General features: G+C 31.2%; 1 protein-coding gene and 1 long non-coding RNA gene across 4 annotated transcripts in view; both read left to right on the top strand.

The window, feature by feature from the left end:
- The window catches only part of LOC144549920 (uncharacterized), a 30753-nt gene extending 21716 nt beyond the window's left edge, over positions 1–9037 (top strand). Inside the window, exons 4-6 of the mRNA XM_078298483.1 lie at positions 7665–7729; positions 8291–8558; positions 8852–9037. Of these exons, the coding sequence (XP_078154609.1) occupies positions 7665–7729; positions 8291–8558; positions 8852–8992 (474 nt within the window). The 3' untranslated portion in view covers positions 8993–9037. The remainder of the gene's footprint in view (positions 1–7664; positions 7730–8290; positions 8559–8851) is intronic.
- A 428-nt stretch (positions 9038–9465) lies between these two features.
- On the top strand, positions 9466–10445 carry LOC144549932 (uncharacterized). 3 transcript variants are annotated; one of them, XR_013509951.1, is made up of 3 exons: positions 9466–9490; positions 9695–9908; positions 10160–10445. It is a non-coding gene; the product is annotated as an uncharacterized LOC144549932 (long non-coding RNA). The 3 variants fall into 3 exon arrangements; XR_013509950.1 differs by having other exon boundaries at positions 9466–9553; positions 9810–9908; positions 10160–10444; XR_013509952.1 differs by lacking the exon at positions 9466–9490 and adding an exon at positions 9534–9553.
- Positions 10446–20395: the final 9950 nt, after the last annotated feature.

Genomic DNA, 20395 nt, shown 5'->3' with positions numbered 1-20395 from the left:
TTTTTCATTTAAATTTGACAATTGTAATGAAGATGCACTAAGGTGGGTAGCATGATTTAAAATGGTAACAGTAAAAAAAATAGATCAATTTAACTATTGGTTGGAATCATATATAGATTCCTTAATAATAGAAGAAGAAGATATGCTAGAACTTCGTAACACAATGCAGATATTTATGCAGAAAACACATGTAAACTTGTGGATGTTATAGAAAAAGATCTGAAAAGAGACTATGGCTATTTTATGTCCGCAACAGAAGCACAAAATTATGGTATTATTGATCGCGTAACAAAGTTCAAAAAAGAAAATGAATAAAATCCTGAGTGATGCCGCGTGAAACCATCTCTGCTTTATTTAAACGAACCTCAAATCACCTAATCTAGCAATTGTAGCAATCATTGTTGGATCAATTCAACGAAGATAAACAAAGAAAGAAAAAAGAATCATCAATGGCTTTCTCAAACCAAATTATGACTTTGGCTCTTGTTTTATCCCTCGTCGTTGCACTTCCTTCAGCTCTATGTTTGTATCTAATTCTTTGTTTCTTAATTTACCATCTTGATCTTGATTCTGAATAATACAAGATTATTAGCAACAAAAGTTCAATTGTTTGTATCCTCTTTAATTATGTATTAGTGTTATTAGAAAATGAAGAAGCAAGCCATTGACAGTTGTGTTATTTTTACATGAAATATTTTAGAGAAAGAGATTTAATTATATATCTACACTCTCAAATTCTTTTAGTTATCGATGTATTCTCTGTTGTTGTTGTAAGCAATCTTTTGATTAATTTGCACGAACCAACATTAACCTGTAATAGGACACTCACCATCTTTAATAGGTGATTTTTTTTTTCCATATTTTTGCTCGTGTTGGATTGGGCTTGTCAGGTCCAATTACTGTCATCCCGTTTTTTCTTACCAGTGCTTGTTTTATTGATAATTTATTGTTTAATATGAAAATCTCTTCAATACTAAATTTGCCGCATCTTGTTGTTTTGAATATGCATTTATTGTATTAGTCTACCTATTACTTGCTGCTTTGAAAAAAAATATATATATTACCTTGGTGTTTAGAGCAAGCTAGCACTGTATTCTCAAAAACCTTAATTCTAGTAGAAACAGGTGTAATTCAATTGTAGATACTAGATACTTCGCATGAAAATAATTTGACTGTTTAATTTGTTATCTTTGCATTTTTGTGTATGGAACCCACAAATATGGACCAATCTGAGCTTCCTATTCAATCTGACTTTTTACATCAATGAGGTGAAGTTGTAACCTCACTTAATTTTACTTAGTTCGTTATGGAATAAAACAAAATTATGAAATGAAGAGAGAAGAAAGCAGATTTGGACCTTCTAGGCTTAACTGCTACAGTAATTTTGTGTTAAATTGCACTGTATCATTTGCTTTTGCCCCCTTTTTTTTCCTCGATCTAGACTCTAGTATATCACCTAAACAATGCAACTCCCAATCACAGTCGTGCAATATACCTATTAACAACTATATATATAAATATGTCATTTAGAGAGTAATCACGCTTGCTTAAAAGAAGACTAACTGATAAGACAAATACATCTGTTAACATTACACTTGTGATTATTACATTTCCAACCATAATTCCACTGCAATTCCCAAAATGACCTTACACAAAACACTTAACTTAAACCCCTATTAAGTTGTAATCAATCAACCAATCACAACCAAAAACTGTTAAAACATGTATCAGTTAGAAAGCAGGAGCGAGTCTTTTCAAAACCAATTACAATTTTGTAAGCTTCTATGAATAAAATCACAAAAATATAATATTAATCTTTAAATAGAATCAACATATGCACACATACATTGCTAATTCATATAATGACAAAGTAAATATTTTATTTTAATTTTTTTTTTCCAAGTGTCAGTTAGAAAACAAAAATTACCAAACTGTAAAGTAGCATAATATTAATTTGTTGCTTCTTTACCGTCTCACTTAACGACGATGATAGTAGTTTTACTTTATTTAATAATTTAACACGGATATTTGTTGGTCTACAATTAATATTTTCTTAATTATAAAAAATTACATAAATTACAACTTTTTGGTAGTAATTATGAACAAAAGGACAAATCTTTTGACAAAGAAATAGAGGCAGGAGGAAAGAAGTTTTGATTATTGGATTTACTTTCCTAATTAATCATATATATATCCTTGTAATGTAGCATTAATCCATTCCCTTCAATTTTAATGAATTAGAATTACTATCTATAAGATGAAGAAAAAAATATTTATTATTGTCAAATTAATTTATAAAATTACAAAATTATGCATAAAATTAATTGTTGAATGTAATAGTATAACAACCCAAGACTAACTATGAAATTAATTTAACAAGAAATATACTTTGTTCCGGAGAAAAAGAAATAATTTATTTAATATATATAATCAACTAAGGCATCCATTTTTGTGATAACGATAGTTCTATTTGATATTCATTTCTTATTTTTCTTCATCAAAATAGGGTCAGAACTCAGAAGAGAAGGCAATTAGTCCCAAAATTTGTGGGATTACGGTTTAACTCTTGATATTTTATGGAAACTATTTAGATATGCAAAGCATGAATCTCGGAGCAATCTATGCGCTCAAGAGAGCAAACCATTCCATGTTTGATACTGATACCTCACAAATTAATCAATTTGATTAATAGTACTAATACACATATATATACAAATATTATTCAAATTATGAACTATACTAATAAAAAATAGAAGTGAAAATAATATAATTACTTATTTTTACAATTTCTTTATATATAATTATACCTAAAAAAATAAGAAAAGAAAAAAAAATGTACCGAAAATTATATTCTGTCTAGGAGGTGTACCGAATCTCATGTGACCTTGTTGCTGTGAAAATGTCACATGAGTTATACCAGATCTAATTTTCGGTACATTATAGGATGTATCACAATTTTATCCGATACTTATCTATTTTCAGAAGAAAAAAAACATCATCTGCTTCCACTAAGAATCATTTTTTTATTTGCTAAAACAAATTCAATCTACAATATTTGAATATAATGGGTTTAAAGTAGAAATTTGCAATTTCTTCATGTTAAGCCCGTAGCTACAAATGGGTCGAATGACCCGGCCCATAACGACTTCTTTTCCGAAATTTATTTAATGATAGTACAGCTGTGAGCCTAATTAATGAAGCCTTTGATTCAGTTTGAATTAAATATATGTTTCTTCCTTCAGATCTATGATCTTCAAGTTCAACGCATTAAATGTGTTCCATTTATTTATTTATGTGTTTCGTTTCCAATTATTTATGATCTCCAACTTAAATTAAATATGTTTATGACAGTTAGATGATTTAAGAGTGAAAATTTTGCCTCATCTACCATAATTAGGGGTGCAAACGGATCGATATTTCGGATTCGTATCCAAAAATCAGATATGGATATCTGATATCTGAATATCCATGCGGATATGGATATGTATAGAATTTTAATTATTCGTATCCGAATAGTAGATATATATTATATAGTTTAATATATATTATGAAAATATTTATGTATAAATCTATGGATATTTGATATCTGATCTGTATCAATACGCACCTGTCTAATTTCCGTATTCATATTCGAAAAATAAAAACAAATACATATATGATTATACCACTATCCAATCCGTTTTCGTATCCGATCCGTTTGCACCTCCGGTCCAGAATGGAAATTGAACTGTGAGAATAAGAGTGGAGGTACATCTACCATAAAAGTGAAATTTGCAATTTGTTTGATTGTATACAACCCGTGAGCGTTTCTTTATTATTATTGTTGTTGTTCCAATTTTTATTTATTTAATATGAACTTCTCCATTATCATTAACAATAAATATGAAAAAAACAGTTTGCCTATTAAATATAAATTTTTGTGAATTTAGATATGTCGTTGTTAAATTTATCCCTTGTAAATGTAATCCTCCCAATGAACCATCAAGCACCTCCGTTTCATCCAGAAATGGAGAGAAAGAGTAAAAGCTACTCGGAGGTTATTGTTACAAGTCTCTGTCCGTCGGTCCCATTAGAAGTTAACTCCTTGGTCCCACCTTCATTGATTCACGACAGAATCTATCACAGAAAACATGAAATGAAAAATCTCCCTCAACTTCTCAGAACGAATCAGAATCCCGGATCGCATCAGCATCGCATTTAATCCAGTTCTCAAAAAGTAACTAAAATTTTGTGTTTATATCTGGACCGTCCGATTTACTTTATGCGAATATTAAAGGTACCCCATCTGATTGAACGGCTAGGATCAAAACCTAAAAATTGAGATTCTTCTCTGATATTTGTCACAGGCATTTTCTTTAATTGAACCATGCATACTTGGCTATATATCTAGATATATATATGTAGAGAGAAAGAGATCCAATAGATGTCTAATAGAAATAAGAACGGAAGAAAAAAAAATGCTAGCCTGAATGAAACATATTCAAAGGATAGGCAATTAATTAATATGGTTTTTCCTAAAATCCATAGAACTATATATGTAGAGATGACAGATCTAATATTAGCCGGTGCCTGTTCAGAATGACAGAGGGGAGGGGACACTAGTATTATTCATGCCAATCTTAATCAGTCAGTCAGGTAAGGTAACCTGAGTCCCGAGGGAGGGGATGTGAACTTTATTTATATTGGTCTCTCTAGTTTAGCGCATGAAGTTTATTTTATTGTTTAATGTTAAAGTAATATGCATTTTATTGTTTAATGTTAAAGTAATTTGCAATATCATGAGATATTAATTAATGAAAATAATATGAGAACATATAATTTGTGAACGCAACGGTATTATCACTTGGAACCGAAATTTTTATTAATACCCAAAAATAATATTAAATTACGCAATCTACCCACTTTTTCATGGGATTTCAAAAAATGCCCCTTCCGGTAACTAAATAACCGGACAATAGCTATTTTTCCGGATGTTTAATCACCGAATCCAGAAAATTAGTCCGGTAACTAAATAACCGAAAAGATAGAATTGATCCAGTTTAGTCACCGAAATTTGAAAAGGTAGCACACGGCTATCATCACGCTTTATAAAGTTCTTTCTTTTCTCCTTTTATTTGCTGCTTCTTTGTCTCTTTGTCACTTTGGTAAAAGGTTTAAGTAGAAATAACGAACGAAATTAAAAATCGAACGTTGGGCCAAAGTTTTGTTGTTTTGGTAAAAGCTATTCCTTTCGGGATTTTGAATCTCAAACCCCTTTCTATAAAGAGTTTATTTGTCGAATCCCTTTTGTTCGGAATGCATGGGCAGTAGCATAGGTAGTTTGCTTCAATCTTTTTTGTTGAATCTTGATTATAACTTCATTAAAAAATCTTGAAAGTTAAGGTTTTTTGTAAAATATAAATTAATAAATGAAGTAACCATGTTATTTTTTTTTCTTATATTTAGCAACTATGGTTGACTTAATGTTTCCACCAAAAATGCATATTGAAACCCAAAAAAAGGTGGTTGAGCTAAGACAAATTAAGTCATCAATTATTATAATATTTTATCGACTATTAATTATTGTTAATTTTAGTTGTATGACTGATTATTATTTCAATTTTTCATATTATTCATCGATGTATGGAATATATCAATTATTCAATTCACAGATAAAATTAATTTTTACTATGTAATTTCTTTTATAGGATAGAGTTCGAAAAATTATATAATAAAAAGAGATATACAGTAATTTATTTATTTTTAAAGATTAAGTGACTAACTTAATAGGTCCTTTATTAAATTTACCACTACAATCTCAATTGCTGAACTGAATACTATTCATGCAACAAAATTCAAACATGTAAGTCATGCGAAAATTAGCTGGTCCAATGTTCTGACCTAAGAGGAATGGAAATAACATATTTGAGTGACAATTATATCATTTTATATGATATTTTTTATTTGTATAATGTGTTTTTTTTTTTATATAATGTTTATATGTGATGAAAAATGTTTTTATATTAATTACTTAATTTCAAAAAAATTATATTTATTCATTAAAAAGTATCGTAAAATTGACATACTAGACAAATAAATGTGGATTTAGATTTTAACAGCTTACATTCTAAGTATAAATAATTTAGATGTAAATAATAAATGTTGATAATAGAGTACAAGAATAATTTTTCAATTTATCGGATTTCTAGTTAGCGCAACTCTCTATGATATGATGCTCCCAATAATTACTAAAGAGAAATGGTAGCTAGGTATATTCAATTGTTAGGCTTTTATTGTCACGGTGAAAATTCACAATATTTTATTCCAACAATCTTGAGAATTATATAAAAAAAAGTTTTTAAATTTGAAATCAATATTATAAATATTGAAATATCATGTATATAAAATAGATGAGATTTTGTGTATTTTTCACCGCACATAAAATGACTTGAAAATTCAACTGTTTGAATTGACGGTTCTGATGTGCCATTAAATGATATTTAATATACCTAAAATTTAATCATTAACTCTCTATATACCATTACCCACCAACAAATTTGAACTTGATATATTATTTAAAAAAACTAAAGTTAAAACATAAAAATAATTATTATGAAGTTGATCCTCGGAATAATTATCACCCATTTTGCAGTCAGTTTGAACGAAAAAACACATTAAAACTCCTCCAATTGAGGCCCGTTGAAGCCCATTTTGTACAATTGAGCTAGACGAGACGAGACGACACCGAAGAAGCCGAATTCGCATTCTCTGAGATATCTCAAACTTTGCGTGACTTCTTTGAAAATCTTAGTTGTTCAAATACGATCTACACGTATCTCAAAGCACAAATAATACTGCCCCTGAGCTATCGCCCGAATAGACACCGTACACGTCTGTCACGCAAAAATTACGCACTCGAATCCCCGAATATATCAGAGATTACGTAACATAATATTTGGGTTTATATCCGCAACGTCCGATTAGAATTGTTGTTAATCTGATTTGATCGGACGGTCATCATCTAAATACAAATTTTCTGTTAACTCCGATGACATGAATCATTACAAACAGAAAGAGGTGCAAACTGCAGGCCGTACCTTTCCAGACTAATTCATTTTTTTTTTACTTACAGGTGGACCAGAGTACAATTCTCTCTCAAGTGAAGCTTTTATAATATACTACATACAATACTATACACCCGGTGCAGCTAACATCATTGATCTCGTCAACGTTTTTGAGTGCATCGATCTCCGAGCGAATTCGTATCCTCTGCATAAACTCAAAAGGGAATCTTTTGGGTTAAAGAATCTAAACCGTCTGATTTTAAACGGAGTCAATCCGGTACTTGCTTATAACATGAGGTCTTTCAATATTAGTGGAGATCTAGTTTGCACGAATCTTAAAGCATATTTGACGGTTGAGATTCATTAACTCAAAAGATATCCTTTTGAGTTAATGCAGAGGATACGAATTCTCTCGAGGCTCCAGCTGACTCTCTTCTTCACCAAGTCAAGTCACTGCATATGTCGTTTAGTTATTTTTCCCTACATTTGTTTTAAGTTTTAACTGGTTTAAAATATTTCATTTTGGTTATCCAACAAAAGATTCTCTAATTTGCGGAGCAAAGAAGGCAATGCCGAGGAACAGTACCGACCAGCTTGCATGCATGATCGGAGTTGTAGCAGTGGGACCCGCAAGACAGAGGACGATGGAGACATGGAGTTACTAAGCTTAAACAAGGATCAAAGAGGTTAGTCTTGCCTAGTGCTTCTATATATCTTTCCCTGGTTATTTCTGTCTGTGTTACATTTTACTAAACTGGCGTCGGTTAGTTAATGTACATGACTAGATTTTGTTAAGTTTTGAAAATTTGAGGGACTGATTGTAAGAACTGTGTATATAGTAGCTGTTAGAGGAGTTTTAACAGATTGGCGGTTCGTTCGTTGTTACAAAACAGTTTGTTTCAAGGAAAAGAAACTGGTCTTCATTTTTTTATCATTTATTTGCAGAAAAATGTACATTGTGGCTTTTACTGTAAATAAAAGTTTTCGTGCACACCCCTGAAAAATGTGAAAATACCACACATAACTCTCAACACGTACGTTAAACATCATACATACCAGTAGTAGATGTCTACATATATGCATGCATGTATACAAAAAATGTATCTTCTGGGTGAGGTATTTAGTTATTAATTTACAATGTTTTAGATAAGCATATATAGGTGATTCTTTTTTTTGTAGTAGAATAATATTCATTTTTGCTGCTGGACGCATATTTTGTCAGATATTTTCTTATTGGTACAATGCAGCCCAGAAGTAGTCATAATCGATAGCTCCAGTGAAGAGGAACAAGATGGAGATTCTTTTAGTGAAGTAGACTGGAGTGCTGATGAATCTGAACTGAAAGGTGAGGAATTAATGGACCAAATTTCTCAGGTTGAGTCTGATCAAATATTTGCGCGTTGCCTCGAGGAAGAGATCAATGGAGAGTTTCATGATACTGAAGGAGAGGAGGAAGAACATGACATTGACCCCAACATCATGTCCTTTACAAGCCATGCCAATGAATTGGATCAGGTATATTGTACAGTTCTATCCTCTTTTTTTTTTCAAATATACCCTTGTTATGTCCTTTTTTTTATTATTGTTTTTGGTTTCATTGACTACAAACTACAAGTTCAACATTGCATCGCATAAGAAAACAGGCATATATAAAGCTGGTCATGCTTTGGCACTTTTATGTTTGCATATATAGCCCATATTTCATATGAATGCTTATTGAAAATCTTGGAAAATATGTGGGTCGAGAATTGTAGTCCCTGCAGAAACACATCTTTTTTAAGAAAATATTTGGTATTGATGCCTGTCAGATAAATTGTTGGGAGCCTGTCTATTTGAACGGCCAACATTTCCCGTTACAAGTGTCTCCCATGCAAAATTCAAATCTTAGAAGGAATGAGAAGCGATTTAGTGGCCCAGAAATGGAACACGAGATAGTGAGCATTTCCTAATGAAACATAGAATAAATAACTCATGCTCTCATGTATATTTATTCAAAGTACACTTCTTGGCCATTCCTATTTTTATGTATTCTTATGTCTGATGAATTATTCTTTTTGGTGTTGTGATCAATGGCTTCTATCTCAGCTAAAGAAAGGGTCTTAGACAGATCGCGCAACAGTAATTCTAAGTTTAATATGATAGTATATTATAGTATTATTGACAAAATTAAACTTCATTCTTTATCCATTATTTATTTTGTTGTTCAGGTATCAGAATTACTAAAATATAATTGGAATCAACCTTTGAGAACCGCAATGATGTGGATATGCCCGATTACATTTATCCTGGCTTCTTCAGGTAAGATCTATACCTGTGATATATGAGAATTTTTTTTATTATTATTAACCTTTGAAATTTTTTATGCCCATAACAATACTTATCTACTACATCTAGATATACAGTACCATATTTTTTACTGTCATGTTGTGTATGATGATGACTATGCAGTAGATGACATTGTGGGGGCCACTGACAATGAGATCAACAATATGCCAGTATCTACTGTCCAAGTGTATATTAAATCTTCAATATTTTTACTTTACTTAAATTTTTTTAAATGAACCCACAAAATTGCCAAAAATTATTTACAATCATTTTTAAATTTTATATAATTTTTACACTGGTTTTGCATGATGTTTCTTGTTATGGAGGGTATACGTGATGTTATGATTTTATTTTTGGGTTACATGCCAAAATTGGGCTGTTTCATACAATTCCCTCATCTAATTAGAACTTTGATTTATTCAATTCATCATCAATATTAAGGATTATAAAGTGGAGGATGCATATGCAATATGTCTGTAGGTCCCGTCTGTTGGAGCATTTGTGCGGTATTTGCGATGCATGCACAAATTTCATATAGAGGTAAAAATTTAGCACATTCTTTTTCTTTCTTACATTTATATTTTTTTACAATTTCCTTTTATCAGTATAAGTGCTATTTGACTAAACAAAAAATATAACATACAATTTCATTGATACCACCCACCAAAGGAAAAAAATAGTAAAATATGGGAGTGTAGGGCTATTTAATTAGTCCTTGAGCCTGAGGTAGAAGTAAGAGGCAAATTGTCCTTGTTATATAAAGCTATTAATGTGATCTATTATTTGTGCAGTGCATTGATAGATGGCTAAAGATAAGGAATTGTTGTCTAATCTGCAAGGTATCTATAAACTGAAGCACTTGGCTGAGGCCTTCTTTACAAAATGAAGTTCTACAGTGAAGTCACCTTTTTTGTTTTGTTTCAAAAATAGCTATAAACTGAAATTTGGCTTTCAGATTGTCATATCTTCTAACGATGGCTGTCAAATGCTGAAGTTTTGCTATTATGTTGCCTTCTTTTTGTGCTAAAAATGTGGTGTGATTGTCTACTATATATAGTAATAGTATAGTATATAGAATTGCTTTTACTATCCTGTAAATGTTTATTTTGTTAATAGTTGTCTTTGTCTCAGATGTGAAATTTGAAATAGTTTTGTCATTTGTCAATACCTTTATCTAGATCATAGAATAGTGCATAGTTACTGATTCTATATTATCCATGACTATTATTTCCATCAATTCAGGCTGCATAGCAAGTAATTAGGTTTTTGTTGTGTCAGTAAAAATCCACCCATATGAACATAAACTCTTAATTTCACACAGAAACAACAAGATAAAAACATCAGGATTGAGGCACATTGGGTGCCACCTTATCTTTTGCCTCTATTGTTTTTTTTTTTCAACTTTTAGCGTCATTTTTGGAGGTAATCTTTAGATATTATAACTACAAACAGTGTTTATCCAATTATCCAAAATTATGGCTGGGAGTTATGTAAATAAAGTTAAGTTGGAAATTCGAAGCTTTGTTGAATTAATATATAATTCTTAAGAGAATGTGGTTGGGTTGGGTAGAGCTACAAATTAAATAGGGAATTTGAGCAGAATATTAATATTAAATTTGTATTTGTTGTGATATAAATACGAATACAGATAATAAACGTATGTCAAAGTTTAAAATAAAATCTATCTTAAACGGATATAGATTTGGAACGAATAAGCTGTGAATATGGATAACAAAATAAATAATTGAGTCATGGACTTTTATATACAAATTAGGATTAAGAAAATGTTAGTAAAAAGATAAATAATATAAAATATTGTAATTTATATATGAATAATTGTGGTGTATACAATATTTGATTGACTTCATTATAATATCTAAAATATTAGGGTTTTCTAAAAAATAATATTAGATGAGAAAATACAAAATAGTATGCATTTCTTTTCTCATGATAGATGAAAAAAGTCACGCACCTATAGTCTAGTAGAGCACATGTGATCTGGTCTTTTGTTCTTTCAATAAACACATCTCAACTGAAACGTGGTTTTGTGGTCCACTGAATCTGGATTTTTAGGTAAAACCGTCTGATTTCATTGCACATCTGATCTTAATAAAGAGCCAAACAAAAAACAAGTTCGGTTCCGATTTATTCCGGTCGGACTGCTCGGTCCGGTTCAGTTTTAATAATAGTGATTCAAACTATTTTTCGTACCTTCAAAATTTTCTCACTATTTTATTGTGTACGGAAGTTTTATATGTTTGACAATATGATCCAATTTCAAAGTAAAAAAACAATTGTTTTTTACCATGTTTTTCAGAGGATAGAGAATAAATATTTGCAAATACGAACATACAATATTAACTTTGGATACAAATAAAATATTTTAATCGTCTTTCTTTAAATTACATTGAGTGTAATAAATGAAGTAATTATTTTTGTACAATACTTTATGTTGTTAGAAATCAGTAGATAATTAATGAACTGAAATATTGCCTTCTATCTAATTATTTGGACAAATTTTTTTGTGGGAAAATTAACATTTTGCTTTAATTCATGATGAAATGTATATATAGCCAATCAAGTCAATAAAGCGGTCAATGAAAATGAATACTTTAATATGACCACTGAGAATACGTTACTAATATATATATATATATATATATATATGAGGAGGGTTCAAATGCCTCCATGTTTTTGTGCCTCCATTATGCCTCCATCTCTCTCTATCATTTTCAAAGTTCAAACAGTCGATCCGAACCGCTCAACCTAACCTCCATACTAAAATATGTTTGGAGACCAAATTTTATATTTTTAGGAATTTTTTTACTATTTTTTTAGATAGGTACAAAATCAGTAAATCTGAACCATCTAAAAACAGTATTTATGTACCTATCTAAAAAAAATAGTAAAAAAATTCCTAAAAATATAAAATTTGGTCTCCAAACATATTTTAGTATGGAGGTTAGGTTGAGCGGTTCGGATCGACTGTTTGAACTTTGAAAATGATGGAGAGAGATGGAGGCATGATGGAGGCACAAAAACATGGAGGCATTTGAACCCTCCTCTATATATATATACTTAATTTAAATGATATTTTTTTAATTTAAAGTGGTGAGTTAATTATTAGAATATATAGCAATAAAGTGTCTAACTAATTAATAACGTTGTTTGAGATTCTATTGTTAAAATAAAATTTCTAGGAGTAATTAATGACTTTTGCTTTTTGTCGTATGGTTTTCACATTAAATTTTTTATTTCCTTGTATGTTTTATGATTCAAAAGAATAACCACAAAATATGACTTTTCATGTAATTTAAAACTCCTTAATCACAGTTCGTGATATTCGGCGCCTACTTAATTACCAATTTAAGATTGAAATATTTTTAAGCGATATTGAGGAAATTTGACAAAAATTAATTAAGGAGGATGCTCCATATTTAATTTGGTTCGAAAGGATGCTTCAAAGCGCAGCTAGTACGGTGAAAATCAAAATTTTATCTTATCTTAACTCGGCTAAAACTAACTAATTAAAACTAACCTGTTGTAATATACGGAAATCAGCTATATATATATTGGTCTATTAATTAAGAGCATCTCCATCGGTGAAATTTTCTTTATAGTATTGCATATGAAAATTTCTTTATAGTGTTTAATTTGTTGATATGCTCCATGTCAAAATTAACACGTACAGAAGCAAAATAGCTATAGGCTCATTAAAAATTTGCATCTTAATTAATTTTGAACCAAGAAAGAAGAGAGGTTATTATAGATCGAATCCATAGACTTAATTAATGCATATATGAACCAGCCCAGCAGCACATGACATGCATGCATGCCATGCCCATCTAGAATTAAATATGGATCTATCTTGTTTGGAAGGGAGAATTAATTAATTGCTTCCCATATTTTTATAATCGATCTTCATTTCGTCAAAAATCGAAGTCGATCGGAGAGAAGGAAGGATGGATGGAGAACCTTTTCTCTCTCTTGTAATTTATTTTTCTGGAAACGTACGTACGTGCTGTGCATAAAGTGAATTAGTGAAGTGAAGAGAAAGTAATCTCTGGAAATTAATTAATTAATTAATATTGTGTACAGTACAGTCAAGTCAAGATAAAGTCATTTCTATTTTGGGAATAAGAGAGAAAAGGACGGGACGGTTGGATAACCAATACAAATATATGAAAGACTTTGCCATGTGGATCTATGATTCTATATATGTTGTTAATTAGTTGCACATGTAATTAAGTGTCGTCCTTATTAGTTTTATTATTAATATTGTAAGCCAATTAATTTAGGTTTGTATGTATGCAGATCTCTTCCTCATTACAATTAAACTAGCTATACGTACATTAATTAATATTTTATTGTCATTTTTCAAAAAATTCTTAGTAACAAAATATTTTTTATATAATATATTGGACAAAGAGAAGCTAGCTTAAGTGTCACCCATGCATGTCCTTGACTCTAGCATATATACACCTTACATATGCTCCATATATCTGCATATATATGTCAACATCAAACTTCAACCATGTTCATGCCAATTAATAATGCAACGTTAATTGTATCTAGTTATATGAAACGAACAACAAAATATCTATTTTTAAATCTTTTTGTAACAAATAATTTGTTGCCTAGCTAAAAATTTGTACCTGAGTTTCCACCATTTCTTCAACAATTAATGATGATATAAATAAGTCGCGAAAAAATGCTACTAAAAAATATTGTTTTATTTCAAAATTGTTCAACTTAATTTCAATTTCTTTTAGCGAGAACCAAAACAGTGTACATACTGAGCACACTTATCTCGCGAAGTGACACATAGATTCAACACAGATATACATATATAAAGAAACTTCTATTTTGCATAATAACTTGAATATGACTTCTCTTTCAGACTCCTAACAAATTATTTCTATGAGGTAGAATCCTTGACCTTTATGCATTAAAAGAGTTATGAAATTTGGTGTGAATGTGATGAGACTGGGCTGGGCCAAAAATACAATAGGACTTGTTATATACTTGATAAGTACCATAAAAAATAGAACTGAGAAGAGATGTACCTTTGCACTAGCCCTTCAATGCATTTCTCAGTTCTGTCCTCTATTGTTCCAGTTCCATCTTTCGGTACGAATCCTTCAGCCATCCACGTTCTTGTAACGTGCTTACCAAAATCTTATAATCTTGGGGAAATGCAGAAAAAAATGAAGAAAACAATCTTTGAGATTTTGAGGCAAGTCTTCATAACTCCTGGCAAGGACCTGCGAGCACTGTTTCCCATCTTTGTCGTTCCAGTCTATGGTCTCGTCCACCGTGTTCCAGGTAGTGTAGTTGCACTCCCTCCTTGTGAGGATACCACCTAAAACAACCAATTCCAAGGGGAGCCCACCACATTTTTTTTGTTAATCTTTTGGCCACATCAAAGAGATGAGGGTAATTCTCAGGTTGTATATGTTGTTGAAAAACATTTCTGAATAGGAGAGCTAGACCCTTGGCATCACTTAGGTAACGGCGTACATACGGTTTTGTGTTGCAATCTGCTACTTTGGCAACATTAAGCGATCTAGTAGTAATGATCACGCGGCTTGCATTGTACATGTCGGGTAATGTTTTCTTCAACTCCTCCCAAAGATCAATGTCCCACACATCATCTAAAATAATTATCTCTTGCTTCTCAAAAAGTTCTTTAGCTTCACCGGTAAATTCCTATCTGTTACGGGTGGATTTTTGTTTTTCATGTGATGAGGTTTAACTTTGTAGAGAATTTCTCTTAAGAGATCATTTACATTGTACATTAATTTGAGCAATGGACTGCCATGCACGACAATCGAATTGTCCCTCCAATTTATCACTGTTTTTAGAAAAAAAAAAAAAAAAAAGTGTTACATCAAGCTAAACTAAGGAACATAACATTTCGAGTACATGATTGAGTACTAGAAATATATTCTTAAGAAGATGTGGATCACATTTTGTAACAAATATATTGTTAAGAGAAGACTCTTTCAAGTTTGAACCACGTCTTTGTGCCTAATTTACCATGCATGGAGCTAAGAACATTTTGTAAATTATATTAACCAAAATAGAGAGGCTAATTTTGATTAAGCGTACATACTACGGTGATTATTTATGAAACAAATTATCAGAACTACATATATTTGGTGTAGTTGAGTAACATTTATATTCATCTATGCAAAATTGCAAAGTAATTGATCACTAATAATTATTCATGACAGTATCTTTCTTTTCCTTGCCTGATTAATTAGATAGAAGAATTGAATATCATCACTTCTAGAGAAATTAAGGACAACAATCTAAATTTGGATAGTTGAGTTCTTCACAACTAGTTGGTTTGGAATTTAGCAAATTTCTTGTTATAGATTAATTGTTCCACAAAAATTTACCCGCTTTATAAATAAAATAAAAACGTTTAACAGAAAGGACATGCACCTGATCTTGTATACTTTTTGGGCCAGGGTTATATAATTTGTTTCTGTATGTTTGATTATGAGTTTCTGATACTCTCTCTATGAAATGGAACAACAACAACAACAACAATATGTTATTGTTGTTGTTGTTGTTGTTGTTGTTGTTATTATTATTATTATTCTTTTTATTATTATTATTATTATTATTATTATTATTATCTGTTTGGCTAAAGTACAATGAATAGCATAAGATGTCTTGTGTTATCGTCTTGAATACGAATTGAAACCGATCGATATACTTCATCATTGACTTTATACTAAATAATTTCAAAATTTATAAATTTTACATGTAAATACATGAATGACGGACTAGATCGGTTTTAACGGTTTTTGTATTTGTCGTTTGAAATCTATACAATAGATTTTTCAGGCAATGTCACGGGACGTCTTATATATGCTATCCATACCACCTTACTATCGAATAGCACAAGACATTTCTATACGCAATTGAGACGAACTATGAGAGATGGTGCTAATTTAATTGGACTTTAATATGAATCGAACTAAGAGAGATGGTGCTAATTTGATTGGACTTTAATTTTACCGACTCGGATAGTGTGAACAGATTTTTTTTATGAACTGGAAAGATGGTCAAATTTTTTATTTCATCAAAGATCAGATAATTAAATTTTATATTTTAGTTTTTGTTAGTTGGAAAATACAAATGCGCACTTTTAATTAATGGTTACAAATTAAAAAAAAAAACATAACATATTTCCGAGTAGGTTAATCACTCGATATATATTGTCGGAACTTCATTATCAATTTTTGTGTTTTTTTTTACTTTCTTTTTTCTCTATTTTCATTTATCATTCAGTACTTATATTGAAAAATAAAGTCCAGGTCGTATACGACTAGCGCTTTCTTTCAAGTGTGATAATTTGAACCTAATTACATTATTCATCTTTGAATAGCTAGCTAGGCCATTCAAAATTAAATAAGCTTACAATTAATTAAACTAAAATAATTTGATATACATTATGGGATTACCAGATTATTTTCAAGGTAGTGAGGATGTGTTGGAAAATTTCTTAGTATTTGATGAAATAAATATTGGTATTAAATTTTATCAGAGTAGGGTTAAAATGCACCATTGGTTTTGTGCCCCAACTATACCGTACCTCACGCCTCTATTTCCGTTTACAAAGTTCAAATAGTCGATCCGAACAACTTAACATGATACACATATTAAAATGTGCTTAGAGACCAAATTTTATATTTTTTGGAATTTTTGTACTATTTTTTTAGATAGGTACAAAATCACTGCATCTGGACCATCCAAAAATAGTGATTTTGTACCTATCTAAAAAAATAGTAAAAAAATTTCAAAATATATAAAATTTGGTCTCTAAGCACATTTTAATATGTATATCATGTTGAGCGGTTCGGATCAACTGTTTGAACTTTGTAAACAGAGATTGAGGCGTGGGGTATGGTTGAAGCACAAAACCAATGGTGCATTTTAACCCTACTCATTTTATCAATATGATCATATGATCGATCATATATATGAGGTGACATGGTTAAATAGTTTTCTTATATATATAACACGTTGAAGTAGATTTTGTATATCCTCATTGAAAAAAAATCATAATTCTGACCGTGAGGGCTGTACACTAATTGCGCACAAGATAGAAAACTCTCCTGTGGATGAGAGCTCCATACATTGTTTTTTTGATAGCAACTCTCCTGTGGAGGACAAGAAACAATTAATTAAGTGTCCTTTGATTAGCTCTATTATAGGCCTGCTAATGGGCCGGATCCAACCCAAAAATCGGCCCGGCTCAATCAACATTCATTAAAGGTCCAATTCAAACTCGGCTCAAATATGAAGAAACAAGCCCGGCTCGACTCGGTCCAATTGATCCTCTCAGCTCGGCCCGAATTCGGCTCGATCCAAAACTCGGCCCGTGGCTCGTGAGTTGTGAATAAGTCGCTGATTTGGAGCGAAGAAGCGCGAGATCACCTGCTGGTTTGGCTTACCCATCGCAAACGAACGGTTGAGATTGAGTGGGAGAGTGGCGATGGGAAGTGTGTTCCTTTTTAATGATTGTTTATTGTTCATATTTGCGAATTATACTGTTATTTTCTCTAGACACTTATTTGAGAATCATAAATTAAGAATAATTTATACACAAAATTTACTCATTTTCAATTTTTTTTTCAAAGTTTAATATTACGAAGCAAGTAAACATGGACTGATTAACATCATAAAATGCTATAATAGCTAATTTCGTCAATTAATGACTGAATTTTTAAATATATGAAAATAGTTAGCAGACACCTAATAAACCCAAAAAAATATGTCACAAAACCTATGTTACAAGAGCTGGTACCAAACCTAATAACTACAGAATAAGAGCTGGTACCAAACCTATGTTACAAGCATCCAAAATAACTACAGATATAATCACAATACTAGAAACCATTACTAAATCACAAAAGAAAGTTCTCCAATAGAGTTAAAAACAACAGTGTAATCCAGTAAGAATTCATAATGGTATCAGAATCGTAGTCTCACCTCCATCCGTGTCTTTGTTGCATGTTAGAGTATCGGTATCGGTATCAGCTTTCTTGACATAAAAAAACTATATGCAAATGATCATATACAAATACAGGAAAATGGTACTTAACAAGCAGCATCCAAGAGATCACAAAAACAAAAATCTATGCTTAAATCAGCCACATCCTTACCTAGTTCATCTAATAGCAATAAATAAATTTTACAAGGTTATAATTGGGATTTGGGAGTTATCATGACTCTAGCAAATGTAAATTCACCTAAAGACTACTACATATTACAACAAAAGAGAGTTCCTCAGAACTAAAATGAATTTTTTTTTTAAAGAAATAAAATTAAAATTGACAGAAGACAAGAAACAAGTAATATCACATCCATAATCTTAAGTGAAACTAAATTAGTGCCAGGATTGCTTTTGCTATGCAAACAGCACATACTGCCCTCTGAGAGAAGGTCACTGACATCAGGTCTATATTCTGAATAAATAACAGGACCCTTAATTTCTATATTTTGTGTAATACCAAATACAGACTTTCCAAATTAGATGTGTCAGAGTCAGAGGGAAAGTAGAGATGTGCTTCCTAGAGAAAGATATCCTTGAGAGAAACATTTCAAACTGAGATGCATATCAGAATCTCAAAGATAGCACAAATCCTAATTCATACTTGAATTCCATCTGAGATCAATATCTTCTGACAGTTTCAGTTGTAAACAGAAGGTCCGAACATATTTCACTATATATAAAAAATTTCCCTTCGACACATACCAAGCGAAAAAATACTATTGCTAGTTGTGTATAAAACTAGAGATGCAAAACTAACTAGTATCGAGATATCAAATATGGATCAGATATTCTACATCACTGAATGGATGCATCCATTACATATAAAACCAGAGACCACATTACCTGCTGCTTCTAGTTGTTTCTCAAGCTCAAGTCCTACAGCCTCATTCTCAGCCTGGAATTTTAAACTTGTACATCAGTAAAAAAAAAATTAGGAAAACCAATAATAAATAGCTAATTATATACTTTAAAGGTTATATTTGTCAGTAACACTGTAACAGTATGTTAAATTGCATATTATCACCCTTTACCAGCAGGTTAAATCACTTTTTTGTTTTGTGTTCATGCAAGTTCTTTAATTGAATTGGTGCTTGTGTGTGCATGAGCTTCATATGGTGTTTATGAAGTAGCCTTGTATGCTATCTAGTATTAACAAGGCCACCTAGTATGATATTAGGTATATGTCAAGAATCTACATGAAGATGTTGATGGCATGGCCTTGTATGCTATAGCTCACTTGATGAAGTATCTGCCAATTTTCTTACCTTAATTTTTGTGTGTTTGCATCATTTTTGACCGATCTGATCTTGTTTTTGAAGTCAGTAGCGATGAACGAAACGCGGGCTGAGAACGAACGAGAGCTGATGACAAGTGAGTTGAATTTTCTTATTGCTTGATTTGTTTCATTTCATATGAATCTGAGATCGGATCTGATAGTGTTTGAAGTGATTTTCCAATTTATTTTCTATTCGTAAAGATTGTCTGTGAAGAAGAAATCAGCCGAGAAGCCTAAGCCCGTCAAGAGGGGCACCAAGGATGTGAAGGACCCAATCAAGTGTAAAAATGCGTATTGGCTTACATTTTTTGTGTGCAAAATCTGCATTTGTCTGGACAAGTAAAATAAATTACATGATGCATATAAACATTGATGTTGCCTGTTGTGACTTTTGTGTTGTGTTTTGAAGCCACTCAAAAGGATATAAGGGTCGTCAAAGCATTTATTAAGCACATACAAACTTACCTGTCTTAGTTCCACCTCCAGTGGTCCAATCTCACACAACAAAAAAGATCATCAAGTGACTGATGATTGGGAAGTGAAGTCTGGCAAAGTTTCAAGTATTTTCATCTAAAATTGTGATATGTGCCGTTAATTATTGCTATCAACATGACAAGATTTTTTTTTTCATTTTCTTGAACTAAATGCGGTCTTCAATTCTTGTGTTAGAATAAGGAT

The sequence above is a fragment of the Carex rostrata genome, unplaced genomic scaffold (genome assembly GCF_964058835.1).
Source record: "Carex rostrata unplaced genomic scaffold, lpCarRost1.2 SCAFFOLD_42, whole genome shotgun sequence".
Classification (NCBI taxonomy): domain Eukaryota; kingdom Viridiplantae; phylum Streptophyta; class Magnoliopsida; order Poales; family Cyperaceae; genus Carex; species Carex rostrata.
This window is presented reverse-complemented; position numbering and strand designations above follow the sequence as displayed.